This window comes from Rhineura floridana, chromosome 10 (genome assembly GCF_030035675.1).
Source record: "Rhineura floridana isolate rRhiFlo1 chromosome 10, rRhiFlo1.hap2, whole genome shotgun sequence".
Lineage (NCBI taxonomy): Eukaryota > Metazoa > Chordata > Lepidosauria > Squamata > Rhineuridae > Rhineura > Rhineura floridana.
This window is the reverse complement of record NC_084489.1, coordinates 89,446,343-89,469,208: the sequence shown is the minus strand read 5'-3', so window position 1 is coordinate 89,469,208 and position 22,866 is coordinate 89,446,343. Positions and strand designations below refer to the sequence as shown.

At 45.2% G+C, this 22,866-nt stretch overlaps 1 protein-coding gene and 1 non-coding gene across 3 annotated transcripts in view; both read left to right on the top strand.

Moving 5' to 3' along the window:
* The window catches only part of SMARCC1 (SWI/SNF related, matrix associated, actin dependent regulator of chromatin subfamily c member 1), a 135,161-nt gene that overhangs the window by 36,364 nt on the left and 75,931 nt on the right, over positions 1-22,866 (top strand). For both annotated transcript variants that reach the window (XM_061586163.1, XM_061586162.1), the window contains exons 9-13: positions 3,521-3,646; positions 6,383-6,507; positions 14,915-15,039; positions 17,989-18,048; positions 20,004-20,041. In XM_061586163.1, the coding sequence (XP_061442147.1) occupies positions 3,521-3,646; positions 6,383-6,507; positions 14,915-15,039; positions 17,989-18,048; positions 20,004-20,041 (474 nt within the window). The remainder of the gene's footprint in view (positions 1-3,520; positions 3,647-6,382; positions 6,508-14,914; positions 15,040-17,988; positions 18,049-20,003; positions 20,042-22,866) is intronic.
* Positions 14,564-14,682, top strand: LOC133365717 (5S ribosomal RNA). The gene has a single exon (XR_009758309.1). It is a non-coding gene; the product is annotated as a 5S ribosomal RNA (ribosomal RNA).

Here is a 22,866-nt window from a genome sequence, read left to right as displayed (position 1 = left end):
TTGTTCACTTGGGGAGCAGTCCTAACTTTAGGGAGCCAGTGTAATCTACCCCGGTTTAAGTTAAGCCAATGTAAAGTACACTAGATCCAAACCCCGTTCAGGAGTGAGGCAACTGCCACCTGAGCCAGCCCAAGCCTGGCCAAGGAAAAACAAACCTTTAAAGTAGAGTTTGGCTTACGCCACCAGGTTTCCTGGGTTGCCAGGTCATGTGACTAAGCAGAATGGAGTACGGATCCAGCACAACTTCTCCGCTGCCCAGTCACACCCCTGAAATCCCCCCACTTTTTTTAGGACTTGTGCTGGTGCTGCCTGAGCCCTTGGATAAGAGACTTATGCCAACGCATCTCCTGATCCAAGGTTGGGGATTTACGCCAAGATAACTCCAGCTGAGCCAGAGATCTGCCACATTCTAATTCATTCGTCCTAGTAGATCTTGGGTTTGGATTGCTCCCTAATGTGTTAAAACAGAATTCTATCTAAATATTCTAAATGGTGTATGAACACTATTAAAAAATACTGCCAGTATTTTAAAACTGCATTATAAAGCAATGTAAACACAAATCTAAAAGCAGTAGGAAAGAGGCAATGAAAAACTGGGCCTCTCAGTGCTGCAAAGCCTTTAAAAATGGAAAGAGAAATTTGAAAAGGGAAACTAAGAAAAGGGAAGCAATAGACACGAAGGCAGCCGGGGTGTGCCTGGACTTCACTCTTAACACAGGTTATCACGTCACTGCAGAGTTTAAATGGTCCTTCAGAAGCCATTCCATTCCATTGAAATTGTTGAATCAAGGTTAAAATAAATTAGTAACTGTGTGTTACTGTATTACAAGAGCTTTCTGTTTTTTTAAAGGCTAATGTATCTTTAAAAAGGCCCAGCACTGGCAACAAGGACTTGTTAGCAAGGGGGAGGTCTGTTTGATTAAAGGCTTGGAATTCATGCTAATTATGACAAGGCTCATAATTTTTGGAGTGTGTTGAACAACACTGTCAGCCTTATTTATGCCTTTAGAATGATTAGAGGTCTCTGTGCAGTACAGTAATTTGAGCTGAGGCTGCTTTCATTCGTTAAGAGAAAATAAGGAAATTGTTGCAACAGAAGTTTCTTTTCAGATAATTGCTGTTTTTATGTGACAACATGAAACATTCTTCCTAGATTCATTAGTTCAGTTCCCTACAATCAGCAGAAGACTAGTATTATGTGAAGGGAACAGAAGGGAGAGCTGGGTCATTGGGCAGGGAGGGAAGCCTGACCTCAGTGGTCTGATGCCACATAAGCTCCTTTTGATCTCTAATCTTGATAAAACCAAAGCAAAAGAACCGACTTAAAACTTTAGCTCTTGAAGTAGGTTTTAGACAAGAAAGCTGTACAGAGGTAGATGCTGCTTCCTCTTGCCCATGAACTGAACATGATGAGCTGGCCCCATCTCAATCAGCCTTTGTCAACCTGGGTGCCCTCCAGATGTTTTGGTCTACAACTGCCATGAGTCCCAGACAGCACAGCCATCCAAAATATCTGGAGGGCACCAGGTTGGTGAACGTTGAAGTAAATCATATGAACACACCATATGTCAGGAGTGGCTAACTTGTGGCCTTCCAGATGTTGCTGGACTACAACTTCCATCATTGTCCCTGGCCATTGGTCATGCTGGGTGGGGCTGATGGGAGTTGTAGTCTAACATCATCTGGAGGGCCACAGGTTAGCCACCTCTACTGTATACGGAGTCAGACTCCTCTCTCAAAGGTCCTTGGCCAGAGAGGGCGAGTGGGAATCTTTTCCAGTCTTGGTATTTGAGATCGCTTTTACCTGGGGATTTTGCAAACTGAACTTTAGACCTTCTGCATGAAGACCATGACCCTGTCCCCGTGATGCTTGGCCATTCCCTGGAAGTTGTATATAAATGTCTCAACCTACTTTCTCCCCTTGCCCTCTTAGAACATGAGAATAGCTTGCTGGATCAGGCCAATGATCCATCCTGTTCTCACAGTGGCCAACCAATTGCCCATGGGAAATCTGCAAGCAGGACCTGAGTGCAAAGAGCAAGCGGGGGGGAGGCTTTGCTCAACCACCCTACCCTCAGCCCTTGCTCTGCCTGCTTTTTCATCCTTAATCTTTGCTTAACCAGTTAACCAAACTGATATTCCATATTATAATTTATATTTAGCGTTTTGTGTGTCTCTTAAGAGTGTTCAGAGTACTTCATATACATTATGTCAATAAAGTTTACAACTACTGTGTAGCGTAAAGATTATTAAACTGACCTATCTCCATATTTGCTGCTCTGGGCTCCTGCTGGGAGGAAGGGCGGGATATAAATTAAATAATTAATAATAAATAAATAAATATTGCCGATTGGTATTTTGGGGGGAGCACTGAGAAAACAGTGGCTTACCCAGTGTGATCAAGGCAAAGGGGGATATTCCTGGCTCCCTCCTTTTTAAAAAAATGTATCTTGAGGGGAGAGGGAATTGCTTCATGCACAGGAGGATTTGATTTGGATTCCTGCATTGAGCAGGGGGTTGGACTCGATGGCCTTATAGGCCCCTCCAACTCTACTGTTCTATGAGGAGGAAGGCCATTTCAGAAAAGCAAAGCCACTGGGTAGAAGATATTTAGTCATTTCATTTATATATCACTCTTCATTTAAGAACAAACAAACCCATAGAGTGGTTTACAAAGTAAAATAAATCATAGAAGGCAACTATATATATTGATTTAGATATATATACGCATGCTGTTAAAACATTGAGGTGCATAACGCAGTTAATCAGTACCTGAGAACAGTCTCAATCTCAGCAAAAACTAATGCAGAGAATCCAGCATTTAGCATTAAAAAGTGCCAAAAGCTGGGATGAATAGATTTGTCTTAAGTTCAGTGGAAGTTGAACAATGAAGGTGTTTGAAGTGGGAGGAGGAGACAAAAGGGAAAGTAAGGGGAAGTGACATCACTGGCTGACAAGATTGTAGCTTGGTTCCTTGGTGTGATCCTTGGTTCAACCTTGTCATTAGAGGCTCAGGTGTCTTCAGTGTCTAGATTTGGCTTTTACCTGTTTCGGCTGGTACGCCTGGAATAACTGTTCCTGGACAGGGTATGTTTGCAACAGCGGTCCATGCATTCATAACCTCTGGACCTGATGACTAATGCATTTTACCTGGGGTTGCTCTTCAGTTTGATCAGAAGCTGCAGCTGGTGAAAACACTGATGCATAGAAACAATCAACAATGTGCAACACCTTTGTTGAAAGCATTGCACTGGCTGCTAATTTGATACTGAGCTAGATTCAAGGTTTTCCTGCTGATATATAAAGCCCTACATGATACTGGGCCAGGGTATCTGAGAAGTCTCCTCTTTCCTACATTCCACCTTGGTCACTCAGATCTGTGGATGAAGATCTGTTGTTGGTGCCACACGCCTCTGCAGTAAAGCAAATTCCGAGGAGATTCATTGTCCAAACTTCACTCCCTGTGCGGCAGCTTCAGCAAGAGGGGAACGTTTTGAAAGTGTTGCATTTGCTTTTGTAGGTTCATTCCAAATGGATTTTGGACACAGATGTATTCAATGAGTGGATGAATGAAGAAGATTATGAAGTGGATGAGAACAAGAAGCTGGTCAACTTTCGCCAGCGGACCTATATGAAGACCGAAGAAGTAAGAATTCCTTTCTTCTGTTGAAGAGCGCTATTAATTGGGTGTTCTTTGCTTGACTGACAGTCTGGTCTTCCAGTGAATGGCAGTGGCCTTCTTGAAATTAATATGGGGTGTGCATCTGAGTCAAACTTTCTTAGGAAGGACAAGTCAACAAGCTAAGTGCAGTTGGCTCAGGAGACGTTAGGGGCCAGTTCTACTGACTCTCCACTTACCCATTCATTTCCTACCTTCTGGTTTGCTGGAACCAAGCAGGGGTTTCGGCCTCTTCTTTCATCTTTGACATTTTGGTTCTTTCCATGAGGTCAGTTTTTAGTTTCTGTGCCAAAGTTTCAGCCTAGTCCTCTCTCTTGCGTGCTGTTTTTCAGTGTGCACTTGAAGGTCTTCTTTTGTGGAGAACAAGCAATCTGCCTGCCTGGTGCCTAAGGGTTACAGATGAGTGACTGAAGACCTAAAGTGTGCCTAGTCCTGAATATGGATATTGGGGTCACCAATGCTAGTTTGGGGGGGGCATGTCATCGTCAGAGCTTGGAAGATTACTTCTAAAAAGTAATAAATTACAGTTACAATTACATGGCCCAAACAAGTAGTAATTACAATTATAATTGCTCTGAAAGTAACTGATTACTTTTTCTCAAAAGTAATCACTACAATTACATTTCAGTTACTTTTTAAAAAATGCCTACACGGTGCTGGCCTTGGCTACTGCACATCTAAGTAGCCTAAAACAACATTAAAAATAAACACACATGTACAGAGGTGTAGTAGAATAATTATTTTTATCCATAAGATAGCAATGGTCCCTTCGCTCGTAAGGGAGGTGGGGAGGGAGGCAGAGGCCACTACTCAGATCTTTGCATGCCAAACCAAGTGCAACCCCCCCCCCAGCCACCCAGCCAGGATAATCTCTCTCACTTAACCACCTCCCGGACCCTGCCCTCCCACCAACTAAGAAACACTTACCCAAACACACATTTCCCCACACACACACACGCTGCCATCTTACACCTCCACAGTTCTTTATCTCCATTCTGCTGCTGTCTTCTTCTCCTCCTTTATCCATGTTCTTGCTCTCTGGCTCCTTTTTCCCTCCATTCTTCACCACCACCATCCATTTTTTTAAACAATTGTTTTCTCCACTCCACCCTGTCTCACTCTCTGCCTCCTCCCTCATCGCCTCCTACCCACCCACAGAGCATGAGGAAAGAGCGACGCTGCACAGAACCCACTTTGAGGCACATAATTTTCATCCACAAATCAGAGGAGCAGAAGACTTCCCCTGCTTCCCCCCCCCCCAGTAATGCCCAAGGGTAATGCTGGAAACATTACCATTACTCCACAAAAGTAATAAAATTACTCGTAGTTCTATTACAATCAAAATGTAAAGGAATTACCCACTCATTCCTCAAAAAAGTAATGAATTACTTCCAAGCTCTGGTCATCTTCCACAGCTTTTCTGAATTTTAGGACTAAAGGCTAGCTTATTCTTTCCCTAACAACACAGAACTGACCCCAGCCTTGAAATTGAATGGGGAAACTCCTGGCTGGCATGATCTCAATCAAAGCTTTGGATGCAAGCGGTGACCGAGGAGCACCAAACAGTTGATCGTCTCAGCAAACAGCCGTGTGTTCAGCTGCACTACAGAGTTCCGGATCGGGAGCGCCGTGGTGCTGCTGATCACTGCCCAGAATGGGCTTACTGTCAGCACTGATCAGCGGATCAGCATTTGCAGCAAGCCCCCCAAATAGGGTTGTTGTAAGTGCAAGTATTCCTTTGCATTGCTGGGTTGAATTCAAGGATGATCTTTGTTGGTGTGTTGTCAGCTGTGCCTGCAAAGGAAAACTTTTATTTTGGGCTACCTGATGTCATTGTGACATCCGGTGGTTTGGCAGGTGGGCTGCCAAAAGGGTCCTCGGGGTGGTGGAGGTCAGGATCTTGTGTCCCAGCCAGATTATGTTCCCCACTCCTCATATAGAGATAATCCACTACTACAAGTATGTGGATAGTTAAAAGTGTGTGGACAATTTTCCCAGGTGATATTTAAGAACAGATTTGAAAGTGGGCATAACCCTCTGGCATTCCAAAGATTCTAAAGAACAAAGAGAAGTTCAATTAAAGTTTGTTGAGAAGTTAAAAGGCAATTACACTGTGCAGGGAACTTATTAGAAATGTGATATAATGGCAATAACTAAAACTAGCAGTACTTAGTGCAATACACAAACTCAGTATAATACGTCAGTGATACTACAAAAATACATAATTTAAGAAATGATACAATAATGTGCAAAATGAACTATATAAATGTAATCTTAAACAAAACAAATACTACAGAATTCAGTGGTCATCCAAATAAAATGAGAGAGACGATAAAACAAAATAGCTCCTCTTGCAATAGCTATTCAGTGTGTATACAAAATTCACCCAACTGCTAGGTTGTGGGGGTGGTGGGAGGAATAAAGAGCTGTCATATCATAGTGGTATGTTTCTCTCTCCATCACAACCACCCAAGTTGAGGGAACTGAGTGCTGTGCTATGATAGCCTGGGGGTGGGGGTGGGGGTGGGAAGCATCCTCAAGGTGGTGGTCAGTCTCTCCCTAAAATATATATAAGCAGGGTCAGTTGAAGTAAAAACGGGCAGGGCTACCCCTGAGTAGCTGAGTGCATCTTCGTTCTGTCCTGGTTATGTTGAGTCACGGTGAGCGGGTGTCTAGTGCTGACGATTTTCATTCACGTAACAGCCAGTCCATAGCCCTGAACGGAGAGATAGGAAGGCAGCCACAGGCTCCAGAAAACGAAGGCACTCTCCTTCACCTCCACCTCCTCCCACCCCAGCGGAATCGAGGAAGAAAGCCGGAAAGAAGGGGTAAGTAGCCTGAGGCTCCTGCAGTTTAAAATAATTTCTTCCTGAAATCTTTGGGGGAGAGAAGGAGGAGAGAGATGAGGCAGCAGCTCAGCTCAGCATTTACAGTGGCCTGCTAAGAGTGGATTCCATGAATATATAATGCTGCATATTGAGCTTCATTCCTTGATCATCCAAGAGAAATGTACCTCCTGCCAGTAGAAGAAAACCTGGTGCAGTCATTACTTCCAATCTAATGAGCGCTTCACAGTTGACATGTGGAGACCATTAATAAGCAAATTTACTTTTCAATATGGCAAAGGCTATCCTGATGTAACTCTGTTCCTTAATAAAGTTATCTATTTATGCGGCTGCTCATTTTAAAAATACAGCTGTTTTCTTCCTTGTATAAGCTGAATTTAAACTATTGAACACAACATTATATTTAAAATGTATACAAGGCTTTTCTGCCATACAGTTCTCAAAAGTAGATTCAGTTATAAGAATCGTGGCATATACAATTTTAAAACATTAGGACAGAAGATTTTCCAATAATTTCTGAAATTCAGAAAGCTGGGTAGGGTGTGCTTTGCTATGTATCCAGTTTGGTGGATTAAATTTTGGAGGGAATTAACACAATACAGCTGCTGCCTTAGAAGAAGACCTGTTTGCTGCAACACCCAAAACAGCTCCTGTCCAGCTGTTCTTAATTCATGGTGGGTTGCAGCAGAATTCTTATTCTGTACACGCACACACACACACACACACACATTGTATATGAGCACCTAGTAAAGGTGACAATATCCCCATATATACCTCAGTAAGGCCCCACAAGTCCGTTTCACTGACTTTGTATTGGGAACAGCTAGATTCAGACAGATTCCTTGGGATCATCCAGCCAGGTCTTTATTATAATAATAATAATAAAATTTTATTTATGAGTCGCCTATCTGGCCAAATTAACGGTCACTCTAGGCGACGTACATTTACATATTAAAATACAATAAAAACCAATGAAAACCAAAACAGTAATTAATGTACCTGTATTAAAAACAACCTACCCCAGAGATCCCATAGGCCTGCCTGAACAGCCAGGTCTTCAAGGCCCGGCGGAAACCTATCAGGGAAGGGGCATGGCGAAGGTCAAAAGGAAGGGAATTCCAGAGGGTAGGGGCCACAATCGAAAATGCCCTCTCTCTGGTCCGTACCAGCCTGGCTATCTTAACTGGTGGGACCGAGAGAAGGTCTTGTGTGGCTGATCTTGTCAGGCGGCATAATTGGTGCTGCTGGAGGCGCTCCTTCAGATAAACTGGGCCGAAACCGTATAGGGCTTTGAAGGTCAACACCAACACCTTGAATTAGGCCCGGTAAGCAACTGGTAGCCAGTGTAGATCTACTAACACCGGAGTGATATGATCACGGCGACGGCTGTTCTTAATCAAACGTACCGCCTCATTCTGTATCAGTTGTAATTTCCGGACCGTTTTCAGGGGTAACCCCACGTAGAGCGCATTACAGTAGTCTAAGCGGGAGAAGACCAGGGCATGTGTCATCCGTGGGAGCAGATGGACAGGAAGGTAGGGTTGCAGTCTCCTTATCAGATGTAATTGATACCAAGCTGCCCGGCTCACTGCCGAGACCTGAGCCTCCATGGACAGCCGGGAGTCAAGAATGACCCCGAGGCTGTGGACCTGGTCTTTTAGGGGCAATTTTACCCCATTGAACACCAGGTCTATATCCCCCAACCTGCCCCTGTCTCCCACGAGCAACACCTCGGTCTTGTCGGGATTTAGTTTCAGCCTATTCCTTCCCATCCATTCACTTACGGATTCCAGGCACTTGGAAATGGTGTCCACTGCCAACTCTGGTGAGGACTTAAACAAGAGATAGAGCTGAGTGTCATCCGCATATTGGTGGCACCGCAGCCCAAATCTCATGATGATGGCCCCCAGCGGCTTTACATAGATGTTGAATAGCATGGGGGAGAGGATAGAGCCCTGTGGCACTCCACAGTTGAGAGGCCAAGGGTCTGAAACCTCATCTCCCAATGCTACCCGTTGATGCCTGTCTGAGAGATAGGAACGGAAACACTGTAGAACAGTGCCCCCTATTCCTAATCCCTCCAGGCGATCTAAAAGGATACCGTGGTCAACGGTATCAAAAGCCGCTGAGAGATCCAGGAGGACGAGAAAGGTGAATTCTCCCTTATCCAACGCCCTCCTCATATCATCCACCAGGGCGACCAAGGCTGTTTCCGTTCCATGTCCAGTCCTGAAACCCGATTGGAATGGATCTAAATAATCTGCTTCATCCAAGTGTGTCTGTAACTGTTTAGCCACCACTCGCTCAATCACCTTGCCCAGAAATGGTAAATTAGAGACTGGGCGGAAGTTATTCAACTCTTGGGGATCCAAGGAGGACTTTTTCAGGATGGGCTTTATGACTGCCTCCTTGAAGGCTAATGGCATTGCACCCTCTTCCAAGGATGCATTTACTATTGCCTTGATCCCTTCGCTCAGTCTCTCTTTGCAGCTCATAATGAGCCACGAGGGGCAAGGATCCAACAGACAGGTGGTTGGCTTCACAGTAGAGAGCACCTTGTCCACTTCCTCAGAGGGAAGAGGCTGAAACCGATCCCACCGGACCGGAATGCAACTGGCCGGCTCTGGCTCACTTCCTGTGTCCACGGCGTATGGAATCATGCTCTTCAGGCATTCGATTTTATCGGCAAAGTGTTTAGCAAATGTGTCACAAGAGGCTTTAGAATGCTCCATGGGTTCCTGAGCAACTGGACCGACCAGATTTCGGACCACTTGGAACAACCTCCTGGGACAGCACTCTGCGGATGCAATAGAGGCAGCAAAGAATTCCTTCTTTGTTGCCCTTGTTGCCACCTGGTAGGCAGCTATTGCTGCTCTAACCAGTGTCCGATCGTCTTGGATGAAACCGATTATCTGGATCTGTTTCAATCCGGTTTTAGGTCCGGTTTTGGCACTGAAACAGCCTTGGTCGCCCTGTATGATGACCTTTGTCGGGAGAGGGACAGGGGGAGTGTGACTGTTGATTCTCCTTGATCTCTCAGCGGCGTTTGATACCATTGACCATGGTATCCTTCTGGGGAGGCTCACGGAGTTGGGAGTTGGGGGCACTGCTTGGCAGTGGCTCCGCTCCTACTTAGCGGATCGTCGCCAGAAGGTAGTGCTTGGGGAACATTGCTCGACACCCTGGACTCTCCATTGTGGAGTCCCTCAGGGGTCGGTTTTGTCCCCCATGCTCTTTAACATCTACATGCAGCCTCTGGGTGCGGTCATCAGGAGTTTTGGAGTGCGTTGCCATCAGTACGCTGATGACACGCAGCTCTACTTTTCACCTTCAGGTGAGGCTGTCGATGTGCTGAACCGTTGCCTGACCGCGATAATGGACTGGATGAGAGCTAATAAACTGAAACTCAATCCAGACAAGACTGAGACACTGTTGGTGAGCTCTTTACCGGCCCAGATGGTGGATGTTTCTCCTGTTCTAGATGGGGTTACACTCCCCTTGAAGGAACAGGTTCGTAGTTTGGGGGTCCTTTTTGACCCTTCCTTGTCGCTTGAGGCTCAAGTGGCCTCGGTAGCACGGAATGCGTTCTACCATCTTCACTTAGTAGCCCAACTACGCCCCTATCTGGACAGTGATGATCTCGCCTCAGTTGTTCACACTCTGGTAACTTCTAGACTGGATTACTGTAATGCGGTCTACGTTGGGCTGCCCTTGAAGACTGTTCGGAAACTTCAGCTAGTGCAAAATGCGGCAGCCAGGTTGTTGACGAGGACCAATCGGTCCGCGCATATAACACCTGTCCTGGCTTGCTTGCACTGGCTACCTATTTGTTTCCGAGCCAGATTCAAGGTGCTGGTTTTGACCTATAAAGCCTTACACGGTGTGGGACCACAATACCTTGTGGAACGCCTCTCCCGCTATGAACCTACCCGTTCACTTCGTTCAGTATCTAAGGCCCTCCTCCGGGTACCAACTCACCTGGATGCCCGGAGGATTGTTACTAGATCTAGGGCCTTTTCTGTGGTGGCCCCCAAACTGTGGAACAGCTTACTGGAGGAGATACGCCTGGCGCCTACGGTTCTTTCCTTTAGGCGCCAGGTTAAGACCTGGCTATACTCCCAGGCATTTTAATGTTCATGTTTTTATGTTTAATGTTTTAGTTTTAATTTTGTTGCTCTTTGTTACTGATTTTATTCTAATATTGTATTTTAATCTTGTTTTGTACACCGTCCAGAGAGCTATTAGCTATGGGCGGTTTAGAAATGAAAATAAATAAATAAAATAAATTTCCGCCACCGGCGCTCTAGTCGTCTCACCTCCTGTCTCAGACCCCGGAGCCGTGGTGTATACCAGGGTGCTATCTGAGCTCTATTCAGGGGGAGAGGACGTTTCGGAGCCACCCGGTCTACTGCCCTAGTGATCTCCTTATTCCACTCCATCACCAGGGTTTCGACCGGGCGGCCTTCATCCGGCTCCAAATCTCCCAGCGCATTCAGGAATCCTTTAGGCTCCATCAGGCGTCTGGGGTGGACCATCTGAATAGGTCCTTTTCCCCTACGGAGGGTGTGTGGCATTGAGAGGTCCATATTCACCAGGTAGTGATCTGACCGTGACACGGGGTTAGAAGAAACAGCCCCCATTTTCAGAGCACTTCCCTCCCCTCCCGAGACAAACACAAGGTCAAGAGCATGACCGGCTACATGGGTGGGCCCCATATTACTAAGGTGCAGTTCCCAGGAAGTCATGGTTTCCATGAAATCCCGAGGGGCTCCAGTGAAGACGGTCTCGGCGTGCACGTTGAAGTCCCCCAAAACCAATAGGCTGGGGGAGAGCATTCATACACCCGAGACCACCTCGAGCACCTCGGTCAGAGAGTCTGCTGTGCTGCAGGGTGGGCGGTACACAAGTAGAATCCCTAAACTGCCCTTTGGGCCCAACCTCCAGTACATGCAGTCAACAAACTTGGTCTTATGGAGGGGGGGCCTGGCAAAGACCAAGGACCCTCGATAGATGACTGCCACTCCCCCTCCCCGCCTACCAACCCTCGGCTGCTGTGCGTACTGGAAACCGGCTGGACACATGGCCTCAAGCGTGGGAGCTGAGGCCTCATCCAGCCAGGTCTCCGTAATACACACCAGGTCTGCGTTCTCATCCAGGATCATATCATGGATGAGCGTTGTTTTCTGTACCACAGACCTGGCATTACACAACAGCAGTTGAAGGTCGGATGGAGTCCTGCGTCCCCCAGTTGTCTTCTGGTGATGGACAGGCCCGGAACAGGGGATAGATATTATGCATCTATCCCTTGTTCCCCTAAACTGGCGTGGCCTGCCACCCGCACCTTTCCAGGAACTGCCGCCTAGCCTTTAATATCATGGCTCCCCCCCCCACAGTACCCCCCTCCGGTCTGCACATGCCCCCCTTATTATCTGCCAATCAGGCAGGCCCCCCTCCCCCAAGACTGCTATCCTCTAGGTAGAAGGGGTCTTATTCAAAAAGACCCACTAAAACCAAGGGTCCCAAGTTTGTCTTCTCGGACCGCAGACAGCCCGCTTAGGGGCGCAGATCAACACACCAGATCAACACTTTGATTATATCATGAATGATTAACGACTTTCTCTGGACTGATTTGACATTGAAAAGGCTCAAATGTGCCTCACTGAGTGGACATGGAAGCTTGAAGAAAGGAGAGGTCATAATTGTCTAGCCCTTTTTTCTTTACCACAGCTAGATGTTCCCCCAATGCCATGCCGCCCCTACCCCATATTCAGCAAAGGGAGAATGCGCTTGCCTGCTATCACTAATCCAGCCACATCTAGTTCCAGATAATCCTACAGCCATAAAATGGCTATGGCTAGCTTCAGAATTTGGATAGAAATCCATTCTAACGCTCTCCCTTAAGTCTCTATGTCTGCAGTGTAAGAAAGCAGTAAGTATCCTCTGTTATCATTGGGTGTGCCCAGTTTAACATGCCACGGCCTCAAAGTTAACTTTAATCCCCAATAATATTCATGGTGTAACACTCCCAACTATTAACATTATTTACTCATGGCCGCTATTGGACCAAAAGAGCCAACACCCTTCTTTGGGAAGCTGCTGGCTGCACTGCCTCAAGCAAAATGCTTAGAATTGTACAGGCTTCTCCAAACAGGGTACAGAGCACAAGTGTCGCTTTTGGGTCATGTGGGGTGGGTGTTGTACATTGAGCTATTCTTGTTCTGGGATGATCATGATCACATAAGCCATTGCAGATATACATCAACCTCCCCACTCTCAAGATCAAATCCCTTGCCCCCTTGCTGCTGTGCAAGGTCTTTGCTTAAATTGCGCTTCCTGTGCATGGTAAACTGAATTACACTGGGCATCTTGTCCAGTGATAATTTCCATAGACAAAAGGTAGCAATAAAGGGGTTGGGGGCTTCCTGTTATACATGGGTGGCTTTCAAGGACTACCCTTTTTGCCACAAATATGTTCTGTAGATCACATCCTCAGATTTTCTTGTAGTGAGACTCTGAAAAACCCAAGAGAAGGTTGTAGGTACTTCCAAGTTACAGGGTGTGACCTAGCAAGATATGTTCCCACCTAAGCCCAATTTAATGGAACTTGCATGTAAGAGCACAATAAAACTCTTGTTTCAGTAGGACCTGTACAACAAAAAAATCCTGCTTGAATGTGCTCAGAATTGAGGCATGGCAGTCATATTCTTGATTCCAATTTACTTTTATTTATTTTGACTTAGTCATTCACTACAAAAGACCCTCTAAGCAACTTACAAAAAAAAAAACATTAGGAGCCAGAGGTATAGCATAAAAGTAAAAAAGCATGCTTTGCAATAAAAATCATTACAGTAGCCCATAATCAGACACAGCAAAAATTCAGCAGCAAAAAACAATTTTCAATAAAGAGGCAGAACCTTTTATCATAATCCGTCAAATGCTTGGGAAAAAAGAGGCTTTTCCCATGGCACTGAAAGGATGTTCATGATGGTACCAGGCAGACTTCACTGGGGAGAGTATTCCACAGATGGGGAGCCACAACTGAAAAGTCCCTGTCCCTTGTCACTGCTCTCTGAAACCTCCCTCAGAGAGGCCACCCAGAGAAGTGCCTCAGATGAATACCAATGAATTTATACTGTTTTATGGTAATGTCCTGATTATTAACAAAAACATTAATTATCAGGGCTGTCACCTATTAAAGACAGTTTTGTTTGTTAATTGTGAGTTTTAGTTAATGAACTGATTGAATTTGCATACAAGTAAAAACAATAGATTCGAAGTAGAAAGCATTCTCTGCTTGGTGCCTACGTGTGTTGAAGCTGGTGTCCCCTTAGAGGCCTTCCTGCTAGTGTGGGAGTGAAGGGGGAGGCCCTCTTTGAAGACAGTACTTGCCTTCTCAAATTTTAATATATTTTATTGCATGTCTGTCCTGCCTTTCTTCCGTTGTTGAACACAGTGCAGCGTACGTGTGGTTCCCAGGCGGTCTCCTGTCCAAGATAGCTTTTTAAGTATTGTATTAACGTGCATGATTGAGATTCCTCAACTTCAACACCCATTTAGTGTTGTGAGGACAGCTAACAAAGCCAGAAAAAAGTACAGTATTCAAAATATTTAAACTACAAAAGAAAAAGCGCAAGACTATATTAAAAATAATATGTATTTTAATAAATTGTTAACAAATTAATTGGACCTTTTTAATCGATCAGAGGTTTTTTAATTAATTAATTAAACATTGCAACCCCATTTATTATGTGTCTTAATACCCACGTTTCAAATGGCAAGCCCTTCCTTGTGGGTAACCAAAAAATGAAATCCTGTGTAATAGTCACAGCAAGGGATCATCTAATTAATTTTTTTTTTAATAAGTGTGAGATGTTTGTGGCATTTGAAATTTGAAATGACCATTATTTCAAAAACAATGGGGTTAGTAGCAGATCACCACATGTTTCCTTGGGGTACCTAGTGAATCTCACTGCTCCAGAAGCTTCTGGTAGGTAAATGGGGTTTGCCCATATACTTGAGACATGGTATCATGATGGTTGCCTACGGCCATACTACCCTGCATACACCCAATCTTGTCTGATCTTGGAAGCTGAGCAGGGTCAGGCCTGGTTAGTACTTGGATGAGAGACCGCCTGGGAGTACCAGGTGCCGTAGGCTTAGAGGAAGGCAGTGGTCAACCACCTCTGCACACCTCTTACCATGAAAACGCTATGAATATATCCAAGAGATTTGGGGGGCGCCATAAGTCGTAATTGACTTGAAGGTATATAACAACAATCATGATGGTACAGAATATAGTTGATGTAGACAACTGTTATGTGCCTTCAAGTCGACCACGACTGTTAGGAAACCATTAGGTTATTTGTTGTTTGTGGTTAATTTGTCATAGACAAGCAAGTCTCTACGGGAAAAGGCGAGGGCAAAAGGAAGATGATGACCAGGAAGACCTTACCAAGGATATGGAGGACCCAACCCCTGTGCCTAACATTGAAGAAGTGGTACTTCCTAAAAATGGTAGAGTGTTCCAAATGTTCAGCTGTGTCTAACATCTGTACCATGATTGTCAGGCATGTCTTGCTGCAAGGCTGTCACTAGCTTTCCAACTCTGCATTGATCTGTTGTTTAGTTGATGTTTCTGGGTAATCTTGCTGGAATTGACCTGGTTCTTTTACAAAAAAAACCTAGAGCTGTGAAGGCCTGGGGGAAAAATGGGAATATCTGGGGGGGGTATTGTTCCCCCCATTTTTCCAGTTTTTCAGGAAAAAAATCCCCCCCCCATTTGGAAATCACTTCCCTTAAACATTAGACAGGCACCATCCCTGTTGTCTTTTTGGTGCCAGTTGAAGACTTTCCTCTTTCAACAAGCTTTTTAAGCAGAGACCTTATCCCAGTCTGCATCTGTGTATTGGAATTGATTTAAAGATTTATTCTTAAAGATGTTTTAATGTTTTTGTTTGATTTCTTGGGCTCCCACTGGGCAGAGTAAGGGCAGAATATAAATTTAATAACTAATAATAATTTTTCCATATTTTCCCAAGCCTTCGTATCTCTGAGAGCCAGTGTGGCGTAGTGGTTAAAGTGTTGGTCGTAGTCCAACAGTTCAGTGTAGGAGAGGCCAAGGAAGTGCAAACAGGAACTGAGCAGGAAGAGCAAATAGACACTTGTGGATTTTTGCAAGGATATTTATTGAGACCATTTGCAGGTGCCACAGAAGGTGCTAGTGAGCACATTGGTGCCCACAGGCACTGTTTGATGCCTGCATACTCTTCAGTTGATTTCCTGCTTTCTTGATTTTTTTTCAGAATTAAAGGCCAATCTTTGCTTGCCTGTTTGAAAGTAAATGTTCACGTGATGAGGCTTGAGGCAAAGCATTCAAGCCCCAGCTGGAGTTGACCTGCTGCAAAACAGCTGGCTCAGCCCCCAGCGCTTCTGTTCTTGAATCCACCCTTCCTCTTGCAGCAAGCCAGACATTCTCCTCCTATCCGCTTCTTGCTCCCTCCTTTCTTCTAAAATTGCCTCCTTGGTTGTGTTTGCAGACCATAATTGGCTCACAGTTGTGTGATCAGCCCACTACACAGAGATCTTTTTTCTCCAAGTGGATAAGTCCCCAGCTGCGACCATAAATGTTTGCTTTCCCTTGAATATATTGTGGAATTGTGTTTAGTTTCCACTGCTTCAGAGCATTGAAAATATCTAGTCTGTGTTTTCATCTTGAATGAACCACCTTACAGCTGGTTTTCTGTACATTTAGCTGTTGGAGAGAGTCATGTGTTTCCTCAGCAGAGTGTGTCCTGAAAAGACTTGCTGCTATAATACTTGACTGGTCCTGGAGCTGCATCTGTTGTTATTGGAAAGCCCCCTGTCTTATCTACCGTCATCACGTTAAGCACAGAATGGATTCAAGGCACCAGAGATTGTCAGAATCATGTGTGGCAGTGGCTAAAATGCAATATTTGCAGCGCTGAGCGAAAGAGTAATTTCTAGAATATGTAAGAATCATGGCTTGCCACAGTTACTCACAAAGGAGCGTTGTAAGAAAGCAAATTAGTTTTGGCTGCTGGCTGACAGCAGTGCTCTCTTGGGCCTGCAGCAGGCATGGCTTCTGAAGTGAACAGTTAATTTAGCACATTGTGAATGCACAAACCCAGGTGCAGGAACCATTGTTTTCACATTGTTGGCCACAGTCTCCTCCTTGCTCTCCTGCAGAGATAGAACGAGGAAGTGGCTTTTGGTTTTTGCGTTGCTTTATTGTAACACCAGTATTGTGCCCTAGTAAACCTCCCGTTTGATGGGCCTTAAATGTGAAATTTAAAAAGTGTCTCATTAGGCTAGCAAAGGGTAAGGCCACATGAGGGCAATGTTTGTGTCTACAGTACTCTTGCTCCCCATTGTATGGCACTTCAGTCTCAAGTGAGCTGGAGGGAAGATGATGGTCCCAAGGTCATCTAGGGAGCTGAGCGGGGGCTTGAACCTGGGACTCCCCAGTACTTTCAATTTAACTAGTAACTTCTTCAGATTGGAACCCTGGGCTCTCCCTGCTTTTAATTAACAATATTATGATAATGTTATTTGTTATTTAATTTAATTTTTGTAAATTATATTGTTTTTATTATATTTTATACCTGTGTTTATTTTTCTTTGTAAGCCGCCTTGAGGGCCTTTGGCCAAAAGGTGGGGTATAAATAAAATTTAATAATAATAATAAAAGTGAGAAAACGGTGAACGTGTGTGGTTAAAGCTGTGACCTTTTGTGAGTACATAAAGAAGAGCCTGCTGGATCAGGCCAATGAACCATCTAGTCCAGCATCCTGTTCACACAGTGGCCAGTCACATGCCCCTTCTGGGAAGCCTGCAAGGAGGACCTGAGCGCAAGAGAAGCACTCTCCCCTCCTGCAGTTCCTCGCAACTGGTATTGGGAAGCATCCTCCCTCCAACTTGACATTGCAAAGGCTTCTACTTTATTCTGCAGGCATGACTTTCTCACAGTTGTGCCCTAGAAGTCCTTCATGGACAACATGCTATCTGGATTGCAACCTACAGTCTCATGGAGAATGATGCTGTCAGTGGCTACCAGGCATGATGGCTGTATCCTGCTTGTACTGTTGGAGATGTGTATGCCTGTGAATACCAGATGCTGGGAACCGCTAGTGGAGAGAGTGCTTTGGGGCTCAGGTCCTGCTTGCAGGCATCCCAGAAGAGGCATCTGGTTGGCCATTGTGAGACCAGGATGCTGGACTAGATAGATGGGCCTTTGGCCTGCACCAGCAGGGCTCTTCTTATTCCGCTTTTTCTTAGGCAAATATTCCTAGTGACCTCTGTCCTAAAGGCAAATACTTCTAGTGACCTCTGTCCGAAAGGGGACAGAATTGGGAAAACAATACTTGTCTGTTAAAATTCATAATGCATGCAGTGTTATAGCAGAGGATGCACAGTGGCATTTCCAGTCTTGTTTAATTTTTACAGTAAATCCAAAGAAAGACAGTGAAAACACTCCAGTGAAAGGAGGAACAGTAGCAGATCTAGGTAAGTTCTTTCTTTGGTTTTTAATGATGCATGCTTTTCCTCTTCTTTGAGGCTGGCAACTATTTATCTAGCTTTGTAACTAGGCCTGTTCCAAGGGTGTGTAACAGCGGAGGCTCGTACTTATTCTCTGGAGGGCTCTCATTCTAAAGAAAGATGCAGAAGAGAGGTGTCTCCAAAGGGCCGCCAGACAATTAATATCCATTGTCAGCTTTTTGAAACTGGCCCAGGCTGTTAGTCTGCTAAAAATTATCAGTGTAGGCAGGGGAGGGACCATTGTTCACTAAAACAGCTGACAATGAGATGGCGAATCCTTTTATATTATGTTCTATTGAAACAATTATCAGGGCAGCTCACAGTTCCATAAAATAATACCACTAATGTTAACAACCTTCATAATTTGTCTGGCAGTTACAAATCCTAGCCTCTCAAAAGAAACTGGCTATTTCTTAAATCCTTTAAAAGAAAGTGAGTACCAAGTCCATTTGTAATTTTGTGTGGTGGGAGTGGGGATAAAGTTAAAAATAATGGTCCAAAGAAAGTCTTAAATTGTTTTCCTAAACATCTGCAGTTTGGGGCTGGAGCATGTGTTTCTAGGCAGGATATTGATAGATCTAGGGCCATGCCTGACAGCGTCCTTTTATTGCAACCCCATTTGTTTTATCTTCTGGAGGGAAGAAACCCTGAGCAAAGTCTCTCCTACTGGTCTTAATGTACAGATGGGCTCATGTGGATCGAGACCATGTAGCACTTTAGAGGTCAAAAATTGAGTAGTCACTGTCTTCACCTGGGCATCTCTCCTCTGCTTCCCACAGGGCCATTGATCCTTACAGTAGGGCCCCATTCATACAGCACGTTAGGTTCCAGACTCCCACCGAAAAGCAAAAACCGCTGAAAAGCGGATCAGCTGTAGCATGGGGGTCTGGAACCTAACCCGCTGATTGCACCAGAGGAGGAGGAGGAGATCAGCTGTAGTGCGCTACAGCTGATCTTCCCCTCCTCCAGTGAGATCAGCTGGAGTGTGGGAGTCTTATCGCCCCGAGAAAAAGATCAGCTATAGCACGCTACAGCTGATCTTCCCCTCCTCCGGCACGATCAGCTCCAGCGCGGGAATCTGATCATGTCAGAAGAGGAGAAGATCAGCTGTAGCGCAATGCAGCTGATCTTCCCCTCCTCGGGTGTGATCAGCTCCAGCGCGGGAGTCTGATCGCCCCCTGCAGCTGATCTTCCCCTCCGGTGCGATCAGCTGGAGTGCAGGAGTCTTATCGTCCCGAGGAGGGAAAGATCAGCTGGAGCGCGTTCAGCTGATCTTCCCCTCCTCTGGCGCAATCAGCTGGAGTGCGGGAGTCTGATCGCCCCCGAGTAGGAGAAGATCAGCTGGAGTGCTCTACAGCTAATCTTCCCCTCCTCCAGTGAGATCAGCTGGAGCGTGGGGAGCTCCAGCCCCCCCTCCAGCTGATCGCCCCGCTGGCGCCATATTAGCAGAACGCCAAAAAGCAGGGCCCTACTGTACTATGGCTACTGTAGGCAGGAGTGGAGCCACTACCAGCTGAGGCAGGAGCAGGCCTGAGGGTGGTGAGCTGGCCTTATGCTTGAGCTCCCCTGACTCCCACACAGCAGAGTTCCCTTCAGGTAGACAAGGCTGCTGCTTAGGAGAGTGCAGACTTACCGACTTTATATGGAAGCCTTTTAATTTTCAGTGCCTGTGTCCTTGCTCTTACCCTCCTCTTTCCTCAGTGACAGGCTCAACATTTGCAGAGCTATATGGTGGTGGCCTCTAACCATTGCTTGTGCACATTTTCTTCTCCTCTTCTTGCTGCAGTGCTTGCAGCTGTGCTGGCTTGGGCTAATGGGAGTTGTGGTCCAAAACATCTGGAGAGCAGCAGATTGGAGAGGGCTGTTGTAAAGGATTGTTGTGCAGATGCATTGAATTCCCCTCTCTTTTTTTTATCTTGCAGATGAGCAGGATGAGGAAACAGTGGCTGCAGGAGGAAAGGTAACGACCAGCACTTCATTTAGAGAAAAATGGTTAGGAAAGGAACTCTTAACCTGCCTTCCAGTGTTCAGTGCTTTTCACCATGAAGGCTTAAGTCCATACTAGGAACGTGGGAGGTGTATGCGATTTGGAATTCTCTGACAAAGGTTTTCTTCCAAGGAGCTCAAGTTAGTATACATGGTTTTCCTTCTCCCCATTTTACTTTCATGACATCCCTGTGAGGTAAGAAAGTGACTGGCCCAAGCTTCACACCTGGCAAAGGCTGGGTAGTGGATCCCTGGTCGTTGTCACACTACCTACAACACAACACTGGCTGTTGCTGTAGAAATGCTGAAAGCCTCACTCTAGCTTCACAGAAATTCTCAGAGATTGACTTGCCAAGCCCTCAGTGGTATTTACCAGAGTAGGAATGGTACATAGGAACATACTGAGTCAGACCATTGGTCCATCTAGTTCAGTATCGTCTGCACTGACTGGCAGCAGCTCTCCAGGACTGTGGACTCTCCCAGCCCTACCTGGAGATGCCGGGGATAGAACCTGGGACCTTCTGCATGCAAAGCAGACATTCTACCCCTGAGCCAAGGCCCTTCCACCAAAATAGTCCTTTTGCTGCTACTGCTGTTTGCAAAATGCATGTCTCCCAGGAAACCCATTTGTTGTATGTGCTTGGCTTTCAAATAGAGAACTGAAAGGAGTCAGCGCGCAGGTTGCCAACTCATTGCCCACGGGTGCCATGCTGGTGGTGAAGGCCTTCAGTGGTTGCACCATCATGTAGCCCAGAATCTGGGCTTTCATTAAAAAAAAAAGTTAGCTTCTGGCCCTCCTAGAAAGGAAGTCAAGGAGCAAAATGTGCAGGTACACTTCTAGGCAATATATGTGAAATGAGTAGAGTTAGAACTGTGATTGATAAGTGAATTGTTTGGACACCAGGCAGTAGAAATCCCTGGGGTTCTAAAGAGCTGCTGTTTTCCCCTCTCTTTTAGTATACTTTTCCTGCTTCTATCTTTTTTCTCTTCTGGTCCTTGGGACCTCCATAGTTTGCCCTTCCTTTTCCCCTAGCAACCAGGATGCATCTTTCCTGTGCTGGGTTTGCCTGAGATCAGGTAGTGCCTAGAAGTTATTTCCTGCAAACACTACTATACAATAAGGGTGGGTGAATATTGAAGAATCACCCTCCCCCTAAAAGGGAAATGTGAAAACTTTGCAAAGAGGCTTAGACTAAAGACCTGGAACTCATTAAGAATTCATTGTATAATTTTAACTTACAGTACAATGATATACTTGTCTACTCAGAAGAAAGTTTCTTTGTGTTTAATAGAGCCAGTGTGGCATAGTGGTTAAGGTGTTGGACTAGGACCTGGGAGACCAGGGTTCAAATCCCTACACAGCCATGAAGCTCACTGAGTGACCTTGGGCCGGTCACTGCCTCTCAGCCTCATGAAAACCCTATCCATAGGGTCGCCATAAGTTGGAATCATCTTGAAGGCAGTACATTTTATTTTTAATGAGGCTTACTTCCAGGTAAGTGGGTACAAGACGGCAGCTTAGGCTTTGGCTTAGGGTTGGCATTAGGGAAAAACACAGTTCTTGTGCCTTTAAAATTGGTATGGTAGACAGAAATTCAACAGGCCAGTGTAGAAAATACTGTGACTTCTCTCTCATTTTGTGTTATGCCACGCACCCACAGCAACCATTTTGTGACTGTTGCCACACACACTCAAAATGTGCCCTGTGGTCCAAAACGGTTGGCAACCCCTGAGTTAGTGGTTTAGCTACTTCATTTTAAATAAAATAAATTTGCCACCCCACTGTAGTCCCATTTTACTGTATTGTGGATGTCCTAACAGGTTGAGGCTGTAATCTAATACATTTATCAGGGAATAAGTCCCACTGAACCCAGTGGAGCTTACTTCTGAGTAGACCTGTGTTGGGTTGCAGCCTAAATATTCAATTTTGCCATGGGACTGTAAAAAAAGTCTGAATGTTTGGGTTCACTCTCACCGTTCACTTGACTCCTTATTTACCTCAAACCAGTGAAAGTCTGAGATGAAGCTATTTGCGGTTCACCCAGCGTTCGCCACCCTGGTGTCCTCCAGATGTTGGATTTCAACTCCCATCAACTCCAGCGTCATACAGCTCTGTTCGCTGGGGCTGAGAGAAGTTGTAATTCAGCATCTGGAAGGTGCCAGGTTGGTAAAGGCTGGATTATAGTATTTGTAGCCTTGGTCACTTGACATTCTTCTCTAGGCTTTCTAGTCCCTTCTACTACATAGCTGTATCTGCTGCTTCTTATCAGCCGATTGGCCAAAGCACCAGGCAGTCAATGATATATAGAATATTTCAGAAACAGCAAACATTTATTAGTGTAAGATTTATATTGCAGTGAAGTCTTTAAATGTTTAATCTTAGACCACGTTCACGCAATACATTTAGTTCACTATCATTCCACTTTAAACAGTCATGGCTTCCTAGAGAATCCTGGGAAGTGTAGTTTGTGAAGGGTCTTGAGAATTGTTAGGGGACCTCTATTCCCCTCACACACCTACAATTTTCAGAGTTCTCCAGGAAGAGGGATTGACTGTTAAACCACTCTAAGAATTAAATAGGCACCATCTCTGTTATCTTTTTGGCACCTATTGAAGACCTTCCTCTTTCAACAAGCCTTTTGAGACCTATCCCACTCTGCGTCTGTGTTGGAATTGCTTTTTAATATGTTCTTAATTAAACTTTCTTTTTTTAAACATGTTTTTAATCTTAAATGATGTTTTTAAAGCTTTTTTTAAGAAACTTTTTAAAAGATGTTTTGTTTTAATGTGTTTTAAAGT